Source organism: Elgaria multicarinata, chromosome 11 (assembly GCF_023053635.1).
Source record: "Elgaria multicarinata webbii isolate HBS135686 ecotype San Diego chromosome 11, rElgMul1.1.pri, whole genome shotgun sequence".
Taxonomy (NCBI): Eukaryota; Metazoa; Chordata; class Lepidosauria; order Squamata; family Anguidae; genus Elgaria; species Elgaria multicarinata.
Window position 1 is genome coordinate 41,939,954 of NC_086181.1, and position 14,921 is coordinate 41,954,874.

At 44.7% G+C, this 14,921-nt stretch overlaps 1 protein-coding gene across 1 annotated transcript; it reads right to left on the bottom strand.

Moving 5' to 3' along the window:
* Positions 1–1,169: 1,169 nt before the first annotated feature.
* On the bottom strand, positions 1,170–9,743 carry LOC134405925 (vomeronasal type-2 receptor 26-like). Its single transcript, XM_063137175.1, has 5 exons — positions 9,601–9,743; positions 8,467–8,758; positions 7,086–7,313; positions 2,166–2,292; positions 1,170–1,915 (listed from the first exon to the last, which is right to left on the bottom strand). Exons 1-5 carry the CDS (start codon positions 9,741–9,743, stop codon positions 1,170–1,172), a joined length of 1,536 nt encoding a protein of 511 aa, XP_062993245.1.
* Between the last annotated feature and the right edge of the window lie 5,178 nt (positions 9,744–14,921).

Consider the following 14,921-nt stretch of genomic DNA (forward strand, 5'->3'; position numbering starts at 1 on the left):
TGGTGCCAGGCAGGAATGGTTAGGTCTGCTAACCATCCAGTACTGGGGGTAGAGTTATCCAGAAACAGCGGCCCAATCTAAACCAAGCAGGATATTACATTTGAAAGTGGTACGAAAGAGGTATGTAAAAAGCAGGAGCCACACCAAGCATGATATAACACTATGAAAGTGGTATGAAAGCAGTATACAGTGTAGATTAGGCCTGAGAGTGTTTCCCTGTGAGGTCGGGGATATTTTAACTGTATTATCCAAGAATGAAAGATGTTCAAGGAATGCTTGGCTGGGACTGTTCTGTGAAACAACAATGCTGCCCAAGAAGAATCAAATAAAGGAAAGGAGATATAGCATTCACTCAAGTATCCAGTCAAGACTGCCAAACCCTGGTGCCTCTAATCTCCCCAGAGGAGGGGAAATGGGTCTGTGTTTGCAACAGTGCAGACCCAGTTGGCAACTCTTGCCACGAAAACATGCTAAACTGCTTAAATGACATGCAGGACACTAACCAGGCATTGGACATGCCTACTGAGTAGAGAGCCATATTTCAGAATGGAGGTAATTAGATTTTTTTTGGAGGCAAGCCGGGTGGCTGTCCACCAAGCAGGATATTGCATATGAAAGTGGTACGAAAGAGGTATATAAAAGGCAGGAGCCGCACCAAGCATGATATAACACTGTGAAAGTGGTATGAAGCAGTATACAGTGTAGATTAGGCCTGAGAGTGTTTCCCTGTGAGGTCGGGGATATTTTAACTGTATTATCCAAGAATGAAAGATTGTCAAGGAACACTTGGCTGGGACTGTTGTGTGAAACAACAATGCTGCCCAAGAAGAATCAGATCAAGGAAAGGGGAAATATTATCCAGACAAGACTCCCACATGGTGGCTCTAACCTCCCTAGAGGAGGTGGGGGAAAGGGTCTACGTTTGTCACACTGCTTACCCAGGCCTAAGGCCTATCCCAGGGTCATCCCGGAGTCATCCCTGTTCATCTAAATGACACACTGGATATCCCAGGAGCAGACAGGGACAACCCCAGGACGATCCCAGGATAAAACTTATGTATAGCTAAGGCCCCAGTTGGCAACTTCTAATACTAAAACATGCTTTAATGGCATGCAGGACAGAGCTAGAAGATCTATCTATCTATCTATCTATCTATCTATCTATCTATCTATCTCCTTATTAAGTGCTCCCTGCTGTTCAGTTCGGGCCTCAACACAATAATGTAGCCTTTGGGGAAAAAGATGCAGCCCAGTAAACCAGCACTGGAGAACAAGATGGAGAAGATCTCCACAGCCACCATGGCTTTGCCTTTTGTGCTTAGGTAGGTAGGGACAAAGGAAACCCACACACTGCAAAACACCAACATGCTGAATGTAATAAACTTGGCTTCATTAAAACTGTCAGGTAACTTGCGGGCCTGGAAGGCCACAATGAAGCTGGCAATGGCCAGGAAACCCATGTAGCCCAGGACACAGTAAAACATGGTGACTGAGCCTTCATTACATATCAGAATGATTTCTTCAGTAGCAGAGTGCATGTCAAAATCAGGAAAAGGAGGAGAGGTTGCCAGCCAGATGATGCAAATGGTGCATTGAATAAGAGTGCATGGAAGGACAATGAAATGAGCCAGTGTTTTCCCAACCCATCGCTTTAACCCAGATCCAGGCTTTGTGGCTCTGAATACCAGGGAAACAATGGTGGTTTTTGCCAAGACACAAGAAACAGCCACTGAGAAGATAATGCCAAAAGTTGGTTGTCGAAGAAGGCAGGTCAATTTGACTGGTTGTCTGAGGAATAGCAATGAAGAGAGGAAGCAGAGCAGGAGGGAGATGAGCAGAGTGTAGGTGAGGTCCCGGTTATTGGCTTTGACTATGGGCGTATCTCTCTGGTTGACGAAAATGCCTAGCACCAAGGCTGTGATCAGAGAAAAAGAAATAGCAACTGAGGTTAAACTGATCCCTAAAGGTTCACCATAAGACAGGAAGTTCATAACTTTTGGAATGCAACCATGTTTATTCTTGTTTGGATAATGATCTTCTGGGCATTTGAAACAGTCATTCATATCTAAAAACAAAATAAAAGATGAAGCTCACGTTTCAGTTCCATTTCATCAGGGAAGAACACCCAGTGTTGCATGGAAAAATCAGAGAAGTGCTTTACTTACCAGTCTCATTTGAAATCTTCCCTTCTGAGCATGGATTGCAATCATAGCAGCAAAACTTTTCCCCTTCCTTCTTTTTCTTTTCATTACCAGGCTGACAGTGTGCATTGCAGACAGAAATGGGAAGCACCTATCCGTATTCAGGAAAGAAGTTAGAATGGACCCCACTCCTTCAGTATGGAAGCCAGTGCTATCCCCTCCATCACCACCACCACTCTTGGAGGAGGACACAGGTGGAACCCCCAGTTTCAGGAAGAACGCTCAATCTTGGATGAGGATAGCTCACCACATTTAAGTGTGGTTCCACTTGTGGAACCCCCAGTTTCAAGATGAACACTGACTCATGGATGAGGATAGTTGGCTACATTCATTTATCCATGGATGGAACCTGGGACCTTCTCTATGCGTCATTTATTAATTGAAATATGTTCCCTGAATGAATTATTTTGCCTGCATGTTCCTCTCTTGCATATGGTTCCCATGATTTAAACCTACTGTTTTATACTTCATGTGTATGAGATGCTATTTTATCCCAAGTATACATATCTACAACTGTATCTGTATCTATACACCTGCACAGAGATATTTTGCTCTTCCTCATCACAATTGTTGAATGTGCTCAGCAGTGACATTATTCTAGAGTTTTATCACCTTTCTCAAGATCAGCTTAGACAGATAGGAGATGTTGTGGACCCTGATTACACATTTGGAAAATAAATAATGTATGAAGACCAGGGCTTGCACTACCATTTAGGCCAACAAGGCAGGTGCCTAGGGCACAGACCTAAGAGGGGCACAGAGTAAGCCCTGCAACGGCACGCTGCTGCTGCCCCGTAGAACTAGGGCTTTGCACGGATCCCCTGATCTGCTTCAGATCCCAATCAACAACTTTCAGATCAGGTCCGCTCCACTCTGTGCCAATCCACCAGTGGTCCACTCCGCTTCGCTGCGGAGCTCCGGATCCGAATCGGAGCTCTGTTCTTTTCACCCATAGACTTGCATTGAAATCCAAATGCCTATAACTTTTTTCTGTTAACGTTAGAAACCTCAACATTTTTCTGTTAACGTTAGAAACCTCAAAATTGGCACCATGAGAGCTTATCCATGTATCCACATTCCATCCTAGTTGGAAGCAAATCTGAGCATCCCCTGATTTGGGGGGAAATTTTGAAAACCATACACCACAGTTTCAAAAATGGGATTTACTCTGACATCTGTACAGATACAAACTTGAATGTGGGCACCCTCACATATGCAATCTAGATCATATTCATGGCAAGTTTCAAGCATATCTCATCATCCCCTGATTTTTGATGATTTTTTTTCCTTTTTACTCACCCCAATTCAAGTCCCATGCTAGAACTACATCAGTTTTCATCTTAGAAACCTCAAAATTGGCATCATGAGAGCTTATCCATGTATCCATCTTCATGCCCAGTTGGAAGTTAATCCGAGCCTCCACTGATTTTTGGGAATTTTTTTTATAATCCCCCAACCCCATTTTCAGAAATCCAAATATCTCAGGGATTTTTAAAGCTGCAGACAGCTAAATGGGCTTTCCTCATTCATGGCCATTTCAAAGGAAATCCCAACATGCCATGAATTGAGGAGTATTTAAAGATAAACCTTATGAATCTTCTTCCAAACTTCAAAAATTTACTTGGAACTTCACGAAGGCTAAACAGGGTGAGCGCAGGAAGGACTAATGCCCTGAGTCAAAGCAAAACACACACAACCATCCCTGTGAGGTGGGCACAGAAGAGGAGAGGCAGAAGCAGGCAGTGGCTATGCCCTTGCCTGAAGCACTGGGGGCAAGCATGCAAGCGGCTTGTGGGGTTGACCCACACAGCCCATCTACATCTCCCAGGCACCAGGAGGGCAGAGAGGCCGGCAGAGAGGTGCCACACACACACAGAGAGAGAGAGACACACACACACTGTGCCATAGATCTATGGGGAAGTAAGTCCCAGGCAGCAGATTCCAATACCCCACAATGACAACACCCAGGAGGAGGCGGGAAGGCGGGCATGCAGCAGACATTTCTGGGGGCACAAGTAAGTGAGCCAAAGATTGTTTCCACTTTCCAGGCTATCAAAGCCAGTAATGCAAACCAGCCTTGTGAGGTGGGAACAGCACAGAGAGATGCCTTTTGGGGGCTAGGAGAATAGAGTAAAGCTTTGTCTTCCTTGCTTCAGAGTTGATTGACTACAGTGTGATCACACAGCCATTAGTAAATAATAATAATAATAATAATGTTAATAATAGCAGTATTATTATTATTATTATTAATAATAATAATAATAATAATAATAATAATAATAATAATCAACAACAACAATAAGAAGTTTAACCACAATGAAAGCCTGCCTGATTTCACTGAAGAGGGAAAGCCAGGTGAGCTTGGGCTATGGGGTGGTATATAAATTTAATAAATAAATAAATACAGGAGGGGTGGAATTAAAAGTACTGCAGCAGTGTTGCTGAATCACAACAACAACAATATTTTTTATTTTAAAAAAGGTTATGTCTGTCTTTTACCAGTAAGAGGAAAGTGGACGTGCCCAGGGGGAGGGGGAACAGTGCCAATTTGACTGGTCCTTTCTAGGTACCAGTCTTTCAGAAGCTACCACACACTTCAACTCATGAGAGGCATAGTAGCTTCACTGGCTAACCTTTGGAGGATTCTGATGAACCTCCAAGGGCAGGAGTGTGCACTGGGCATGTCCACATGCCCTATGGCCATCATCCCCTTGCACCACATCTATTCAGTTGTTCACCAAAGTTAGGGTGGGTAGCAGTGCTGTGTTTCCTATCTGTTATTTATTTACTTAGTATATGATTTAAGGCTGTGTTTGTGCGTTTGGTGGGACTACTGCTTCAAAAACACTGGAAAAAGTCCATTCAAACAAAGAAAGAAAAGTTACCCAGTATCCCAAGTTACTAAGTACCCCGTTTTGCTTACTCCCCCCCCCTCCAACATTGGGATTGGAGGATGCTTCATCCGGTGATCATAACTGGGAGTTGAATCTGCCTCTCATCGCTTAAAAAAAAACCTTACCCCCCTCCCACTTTAAGCTATTTTAAACAAATTAATAGCAAGCAAACCACAGGATGAAAAAGTCTGAACATCTCCACAAAATGACCCCCAACACCACTCTCTAAGCACAGCAAGTTTCAGGGATGTGGGTTTCAAAACAAAAAAGTTATATGCTAATCTTTTCCACAATGCAATCCTACGGGGAAAACTATCCAAAATGGTGGGTGGAGCGCTTTGCGAAAAGCGGATCGATTCACTTGTGGCTACTTCTCTTTGCAATGCTTCGCTAGCCCCCAACTCGCTTCTCCTCCACCTTTAATGGAGGCAAAGCTTCCAGCTTTGCTATTGCTTCTCCAAACCGAAGAGAAGCGGATCACAGCCTTACCTAAAATCCAGGCCCAAATTAACCTGAGGAAATGGGGGGACGAGAGGGAGAGACACACAGACACATTTGAGAGGACCGGGGTGTAGGAGACAGATTTGTACTGCCATAGAGCCACTCCTCCTCATCCCCTGCCCCTCTCAGGTCCGCCGTCAGTCGCTCCACATCACTGCCCACTGACATGGCTGTTTCCCTGCCCAGCAACACTAGACCAACAAGCCACGCAAGACCCCAGCTATGATTCACTAAAGCACTTTCCTTAGTGCTCGCCCCTCCCCCACACCCTCGAAGAAGCCAAGAGGCTGCGACAAGCAGCAGCAGCCTTGGTCTGCGCTTCCGCTCCCCTGTCGCTGTGTGACTGACACACGCAGGAAGGGGCAAACTTGGCTTCCTACTAGGAGCAGGGAAGTGTTCTGTCCTTCCTCCATAGAGTTAGGCTGTGGATGATACAGAAATGAAGGCTCGTTTGGGGCTATGGTAAGTGCTCTCCTACGCGTGCTTACTTGGAAGTAAGTCCTCGGTGGGATCAATGGGACTTCTTGGGTATGGGCATAATCTAAGCATGTTTAGATTGAAAAAAAGTCTTACAATTCCCAGCATGCCTAAGCCAGCCTTGCTGTCTGGAGACATTCTGGAAATTGTAGGAGTTCCCCCCCCCCCGGTCTAAACATGCGCAGGGTTGCACCCTAAGTATGTACAGGGTTGCGGCCTCAAACTGCAATCTTGGGACTGGCTGTATGTCCCAGAGAATTTAGAAGGGGTTTCTCCAGAAGGCATCTAGACTTCCCCCCAAACCAAATCCCTTTTTGAAAAAAATATAAAATTCTTTCACCTCCACTATGAATGCCCATGATATGCTTCACGATTCAAATTTTCAGAGCACTACAGTAATTAGAGCCAAGTCAATACAGAGATGAGTACAAGCCAGGTGAACATTTTATTCATTTGTTTCAACACACACACACACACACACACACACACACACACACACACACCATTCCATTAAAGCCAATACCCTAGTTTCCCAATAGCATTTATTGACTAGCACCAATGGAAGGGGCATAATCCCATCCTGAAGATGTACTTCAGGACTGCAAGAATTTGGAAAAAAATCATTACTACTGCAGATATTGCTGCTGAAGATCTGTATTGCGAACTTATAGCAATAGCTCGAAGGCTGCCTCAAGAATTACTTCTCTTCACACTACAACAAAAACTACTGGATAATGTGCCTAATGTTTCTGTTGCTGTAAGGATCCTTCTCACATTTCCTCTATCAGTGGCAAGTGGTGAACGTATTTTCTCAAAGCTCAAACTTATAAAAACTTACATACACTCTACAATGTTGGAAAAGAGACTAGTCGGCTCAGCAACTACATCAATTGTTCTTAAAAATCAAAGTTGGCAAAAAATTGGGGTGGGGTGGGGTACAAGTAGCTCGCCTTGCCTAGGGTGCAAAATAGTCTGGCCCTGGCCCTGATGAAGACTATCCCAGAATCCATACCTGGTTAAAACATCTGTGCCACACAATCATATCCTCATTAATTGTGAGTTCTTCTCCTTCAGGAGCACAGGGATCCAACCTACCAACTTTTACTTTCTGGAAGGACTTGTTTGGGAAGGTCACCATATTCACAACATCAAATTCTCCTCCCATTTCCCTTTTTTCATTAAATGACATGGTTTCCTTTGCTGAGTTGTTAAACAAAATGCCATCAAGATATGCATGGAGCTAGTGGAAAGAGAAAAAGACACTGAGAGGAAATGATGTGCTTTAGACTTCAATTGGAAATTCTTTTCAAGCTGCAAATATTGAAGGAAGTGTACAGTAACGCAACATAACTTTGTATAACAACTTTCCCCCAATAACTCATAGAGGGAAAGCTGAAGTAGCTGCACATAACACTGATCTCTTCATTGAAATAATATTTTGCCTGTAGAATTACCTGCCAAGGCTGCAAAGACTGAAGGTCAACACCGTGAACCCCCACCATTGGCCTGGGATTGGATCTAGATATGTCCATGGAATGCAAAGCATGACCTAAAGCATAGACGGCATTATAGACACTGTAGCTTTGGCCAGTCATGTGCATTTCAAAAAGATCTGTAGCAAGACTATCTAGCCTTTCCTCTCCAGTACATGTTTCATTGTTTTCCACCAATGTGTTTAAATCTGGAAATAAGCAGTCAAACGCTTGTTCCCAGATAACTTTGAGAAAGGTTGTTCTTTGAGTCCAGTTAGGCTTTATGTTCTCAAGATATTCCTTGAACCCTAAAATATCTTTTGAGTGAATCATGAATGCAATGGAACCTTCAAACAGCTGATAATCCCAACCCTTCTGAAGACCTGTTGATATGAAATCAATCTGAGTTGTGATAATCCATACTTTTCCAAAAGATGTGTTTTTCTTGCTTTCAGGACCATGCAAAAATATTATTGTTCTCAAGATTGCAATGGTCAAAGATTCTCCATACAAGATAAATACACTGACTTTGGGATCTCCGAATCGGAAAAAAATGCTTGACATTACATCATGAAATTTGTTCCAATCATCCAGGTGAACTTGTTGTGGGATTATTTCTGTGAAGGCTGAACAGATTCCATGCTGGGATAGCAATGGCTCCAGGACCTGCAGGAAATGTTCTCCACTGTTGTCATCCACAATAAAGATTCCAACCCATGTCCACATAAAATGTTGAAGTAACTGGATTATGCCTATATACTGATGATCTTCATTTGGGACCATACGGTAAAAGGATGAAATCTGCATGGTTTTAATCCTTTCTGAAGCAAATGAGCCATATGTGAGCTGAAATAACATGTACACATATTTTAGAGCTATGTTAGGAGCAATTTCTATATGCAGCTGCATGTTTATGCCTACCTGTGGAATGTTGTAAATCTGTAAAACCTCTGCTATACAGGAGGAGGTTTCAATGCCAAGACCCCCAATGATGGCTACCAGTTTCTTCTGGGTGTCACATTTGTAGTTGGGGACAAATCTATGCAGTTTGTAGAGCAAATCCAGGGTGGTCCTGTAGGTCATCCTTGTATTGTAATAGCTGTCATAGATGTGGAAACCAAGTGTGACATTGGGCAAGATCTTGGAATTCCTGTTGATCTCATTCACTGCAAATGACATGGCAAGACTGTGCTGATAGAACTTTGTCACCACACTGCCAATACAGAGAGGGTATTATTTCAGGAGAGAATTCTACAAATAATGAAGTCAATATTTCACTATCCCAGAATGACACGCACCACCTCTGAATGACTTAGAATGCTCTCTAGTATGAATAATATCTAAGGTCTTCTGAGAGGTGCCTACTCTGAGGGAAGCTCAGAGGACAGTAACAAGGGAGATGGCCAGCTATACCAATGGGATGATTTTTAACATAAAATGTCGTTTGGTGGCCAACAAGGGAGGAAACATTTCTTTCCAAACTCCATCATTGCAATAGAACAATAGGACATGATCTGCATATTCCACCTCCAGATTCTCATGCCCTCCAAAGAAGGGAACACTGCCACATATATTTCTGAAAGCATTTCATAGTGTTTCACATAATACCAGACTAAGGTAATTGCATTCAGCGATCACAGAATGATCATTTCTCATTGAAAAGCAAAATGATGGTGAAAGCACCATGCAAAAAGCTATCACAGCAACACATTCTTGTAACTACCTGCAGGCAGATAAGAAAACAGCAGCGTCTAAAGATTTAAAGTTTAAGCCAAAGCTAGAAAGCTGCCATTGAAGTTTTTTATATTTAAAGGTTGTTGTATTTCCTCTATTAAAATGGCTGCATTTTGGATAAATCTAGAGATGTGCAAACAAACTCATCAAAATCTAATTTGAACACCTTTAAAAATGAAGATATGTTTTAATTCATATAACAGTTCCTTAGTGAAACTCAGAACTTATCTAAGAATCATCATCATCATCATCATCATTATTATTATTATTATAGTCGGCCATAGCTCAAAACATGCAGAAGGTGAGTAGATAAATCCTTACTGTGGAATCTCAAAAAATCCTTGAGAAGGATGTTTCTTGAATGAAAGTTTATCAAAGGTATAAAAGATCTGAGAAGCGATCCCACCAATAATGAGGCCACCCGGCTGGTACCACTCATGTGGAATAGGAAGAGGGTCATTCATAGGACATCTCACAACATCTATGTTGAATGTGCAAACTGGAAGAGGCAGTAGAAGTGACAACAGCATTAGCCACAACAGCCTATTGTTAAAGCGTTGCTCCACACACACTGTTGTTGACATGTACAGGGACGGCCAGACTTCATGCATGTTGGATGGTGCTTGACTTTGCCAAAAAACCTCTTAAGCCTGGAAGTTAGACTTAATTTTCGCAGGAAAGGGATTCCTAGCTTAATGCCAGCTGAGATGACCTAGATTCCAATCACATGTCTGTCTGAGAAGATGAAGACCCACAAATTGTCAGAGATGAATCTCACAGAGCCCTGCCAGCCTTCTCGTGCTTATTCCCAGGTCTCCCTGGCAAAGGGGTTTAATAATGACCACTAACACTTATTATTTGTTTTCTCTTGCTTTTAGGGAAGAAGTTGGAGAATTGACCAGGTGTTATATTAATTACATTAATTTGGATAATTGCAAAGGAAGAAAATTACTTTAAAAGCTTGAGTGATCAGGTGCACTTTTGGTAGCAAAATGCCAGTATTCCCCCCTCTCCCTTACATGTGTGCACAAGTCTTCTCTGCTTCCTAATGGAATTAGAACTGGGAGCTTGATTCCACTTTTCCAGAGTTCAATGCTGAGCAAAACACACAACAAGGCAATAAGATTTTTTGGAGGGGAAATGTTAAGACTTGTTTTTGTTTTAAGTTCTCAAAGTTCAGGAGGTGGGTTGGGGTGGCCAATGAGTCCTGGCCAACTGACTCTTCTTCAACATCTGCCCACCTCTTTTCTCCATTGCTGGAAGGAGGGAAATTGTACAAAGCCAGGTGAGTCCCCTTTGCCCCTCCATCAGAGAAGTGAAGGGGACTGACCAATTTCTTCTCCATTTGTCCTACTATTTCCTCCATTGCTGGTGAAAGGGTGGGGGGATAAAGACATGAGACAAGTGTGTATGGTACAAAAACGGGGCCATGTGTATTGAAAAACTGGAAAGCGAAACCTCGGCAGGCCCCTATCCTATAGCAGCAAGTCAGTAGCCATTATATTGGGCCAAACGTTCTATGCCTGCTGAGTGGTGTCTGTATAATCACTACCCTTTTGGGGAGGAGAGGTCTTTCCGTGTAACTCCCCCCTTGGGCTGTGGAACACTGGGTGTGTCATGAGAGTTGGCCTCACAGGTAACCCTTCTCCCCCCACTGGGGCTGCCAAACCCTTAATGCCTCAGGCATCATCTGTAACAGAAACAGTGCCTCAGAATGATCACCATTGCTTTTTACTCTAACTGTGGGCCTTGCTAGATGACGGGGTAGCCCTGTGCATCCAGATGATGCACAGGGGATCCCACACTCAGGCGGGGTAACCCTCCCTTGGCCCAAGATAACCGGCACCGGTGGTGGCCCGGTATTTCCCATGGTATTGGGCTGAGCCCGAGACTGCAGGCGTGTAGCCCATTCCACCACTTTTTTTGGCTACCGCATTTACTCGTGACTAGCCGGGAAAAGTGGTGTGCAGTACTCTACAGGAACATTGTGGCCATCAGGGCAGGGTGGGGAGATGGGGGGGGGGAACGGAGCCAGGCAGATGGGGGGAATCAGAGATCGCGGGTAGGTGGGCAGTTTGGGGGGGATGGGGGGATCAGAGATCGCGGGTGGGTGGGTGTGATTGGAGATTGCGGGTGGGCGGGATCATGGGCAGGTGGGGAAATCGGGGGCAGGGGGAGAGGGGAACCCCCCTTTTTTAAAGCCTACCTTTATCATTTTTGCACTCCTGCGCACATAGCCCCTTTAAGTTCCCAAACAAAATGGCCGACGTTACGGGCTTTCCTTTACCCCGTTGTCGAATTGTGGATAGGAGCGACAGCCCCTGTTACTTCTAGTGCGAGCAGGCCCCTCCATATAACAGGATTTTAAAGTAGGTCTAGTAAGGCCCTGTGCCTGCCTCTACCAATCCACCAAACCGAAGGAAAGTGTTCTAAAACAAACAATAAACGAAAAAGCAACCCCCTAGGTGAAACTAGTGGGTTTAGGTAGGGTGACCATATGAAAAGGAGGACAGGGCTCCTGCATCTTTAACAGTTCTATTGAAAAAGGAATTTCTGCAGGTGTCATTCGTATTAGGGGTGTGCACGGACCCCCCGCTCCGCTTCACTTGCAGATCCGCCATTTTTCGGATCGGGCCGCTCCGCCCCGCCCCCGCTCCGCCCCCTTCCGCTCCGCTCCGCCCGAAGCTCCGGATCCGGATCCGGAGCTCCGTTTCCCCCCCCCATAGGCTTGCATTGAAAGCTAAAAAATTATACAACTTTTTTTCTGTTCAAGTTAGAAACCTCATGTTTGGCACCATGACACCTCATGGGGATATACACACGCATGCCAAGTTTCAAAGCAATCCCATCATCCCCTGATTTTTGGCGAATTTTTGAAAATCGGGCACCCCACACACAACATCCCTGCGAGGTGGGCAGGGGAGGAGGGAGGGAAGGCAGGCAGGCATGCAGCTGGCATTTCTGGGGGCATAAGGAAGTGAGCCAAGGATAAGCCAGTAATGCATATAAAATGGAATAAATCAATCAATAAACAAAGGAGGGGTGGAATTAAAAGAAGCAGTGTTGCTCAATAAACAGCAAGAAGAATTTTTTTAAAAAGGCTATATCTGTCTTTTACCAGCAATAGGGGGACGTGCCCGGGGGAGGGGGAAGTAGCTGCCAGTTCAAGACAATGACAGCCACCAACAGCTCTGAGAAGAAGTAAAACGCTCACTTCAACTCATAACAGGCATTGCTCTACCACTGAAAAGTGACCATTCACTTCAACTCATGATAGGCATTGCTCCACCGTTTTACTCTCTTTGGAAGGCTCTATGGCCTTCCAGTGCAGGAGAGAGTGGGGGCACGTCCACGATGAGATGCCCTAGGGGAGCTCATCCCCTTGCACCACATCGATTCAGTTGTTCACCAAGGTTAGGGTTTGGAGCAGTGCTGTGTTTCTATCTCTTATTCTTGGCTTAGTATATGATTTCAGGTTGTGTTTGTGCATTTGGTGGGGCTACTGTGTTAAAAAACACGGGGAAAAGCCCGTTCAGATGAAGAAAGAGAAGTTTCCCAGAATCCCAAGTTACCTGTTTTGCCTATGCCCTCCTCCAACTTTGGGATCATCATGACCGGGAGCTGACTCTGCCCCTCAGCCCTTTGAAAAAGGTATTTTTCCCGCCGATTTTTTAAAAACTTCTAGCCCGCGACCCGTACGATGCAGAAAGTTGAGAGTGGTCTCAAAATGACCCCCATCCACGACTCTCTGTGCACAAGAATTTTCAGAACGATAGCTTAAAACCCCCCCCAGTTATCCCCGATTCTTTCCCTCAATGCAATCCTATGGGCGAAAAGCCGAAACGCAGTTTGAGCCGCGCGGTTGACCCGATTTTTAAAAAAATATTGCACGTGAACCACAGCACGCAGAAAGTTGAGAGTGGTCTCAAAATGACCCCCATCCACGACTCTCTGTGCACAAGAATTTTCAGAACGATAGCTTAAACCCCCCCCAGTTATCCCCGATTCTTTCCCTCAATGCAATCCTATGGGCGAAAAGCCGAAACGCAGTTTGAGACGCGCGGTTGACCCGATTTTTAAAAAAATATTGCACGTGAACCACAGCACGCAGAGAGGTGAGAGTGGTCTCAAAATGACCCCCATCCACGACTCTCTGAGCACAAGAATTTCCAGAGCGATAGCTTCAAAAACAACGTAGTTATGCGCGATTATTTGCCGCAATGCAATCCTATGGCGAAATGTTTTCAAGATGGCGACCGGAGCGCTCCGCCTGAACTCGGAGCTCCGAAAAATGGTCGCTTCTCTTCGCCTTGCTTCTAGGGGGTCCACGGTCCGCTCCTACTCCGCCTCTGGGTAAGGCGGAGCAGGCCAATCCGCTACTGCTTCTACGCTCCTAATCGGAGCGGAGCACATCCCTAATTCGTATATATGGAGAACCTGGTTTAATTTCCTCTTCATCACACCAGTTAAAGCTGCAGGTGCCCTGCCCTCTTTTAAATCTGGTCACTCTAGTATAGCTCCTGCACCTTTAACTGTGGTGATGAAGAGAGAAGTTCACCAGGTTTTCCATATATACAAATGACACCTGCTGAAATTCCCTTTTCTATGCAACTGTTAAAGATACAGGAGCCCTGTCCTCCTTTTCATATGGTCACCCTAGTTTAGGAAGTGATGTCTAAAGAACCTGTAAACCACAGTTAAAAAGGCATCAGGAGTGGACAATAAATGTCGCATATAGAAAACTCAATATGCAGCCGAACAACTCTCCTCCAAATTCTCACAAGGGGGGGCAGCAGCAGCTTAAAATTAGAATCCGCCATTGGCTGTGAGAGAAATGAAATGGACAGGTGAGCATGATGGTTTGTGGTTTCAAATGCAAGGATGATTGTTTCTTCATCAATTTGCTTGATTGGACACTATGTAGGGCCCCTGGGGAGCCAAACACTCTAAGAGACTTTTGGGTGCATCTAATAGTGTTGCAGCCAGGGACAGAGACTGGGAGACTTGGTGCCTCCCCTCCAGTTCCTGACCCACAATTTCCTCTTACATATTGATTTTTGTATGCAGTTTTCCATCAAAAACTTTTCTTTTTGGTCCTAAAGTTCAGAGCTACGAACGGCATTACAAGGTCTGCTTTTAAATGTGGAACAAAAAAAGAACAGGATAGAGGTTGGCAATCTGTGTAGCTCATTTATACTGAGGTGTAATAAACAGTGAGAGGAAGTGAATCTCAGCTTAGACAAAAGCCCTCATTTGCTCCTGACAATATTACATTTGTTTTATTTACAAATTTTTAGAAACATATTTCAAATTTTATTTCATATTAGAAGAAATCAAGGCCATGGCTAGAGGGGGCAATATTCGGGTGATCACCCTGGGATCACCCCTGTGCATCCACATGATGCACAGGGGATCTGGGGCAGGGAGGGGTGATCCGTCCCATGGCCCAGGATATCGCCCTTCCCTGTTAGCCCACTTTTTCCTTGGTCTCAGGATGATCCCAAGACCACAGGATGTGTAGCTTGGAGTTGTGCATTGTCCCGGCTTCTCTCGAGTAATTAAGTGGAGCCAGGCATGGGGTACAGAGCTCCTCAGAAGCTCTGTGCTCATTGGGGGTGGGATGGGGGAGAGAGAGGTGTTTT

Coding starts and splice junctions, on each gene's coding strand:
- LOC134405925 (XM_063137175.1), bottom strand. CDS start 9,743: ATGAATGACCCTCTTCCTATTCCACATGAGTGGTACCAGCCGGGTGGC. Junction 7,314..8,466: donor AGATTTACAACATTCCACAG/GTAGGCATAAAC, acceptor TCTTTCCACTAG/CTCCATGCATATCTTGATGG. Junction 2,293..7,085: donor GGCACAGATGTTTTAACCAG/GTATGGATTCTG, acceptor GAATACGGATAG/GTGCTTCCCATTTCTGTCTG.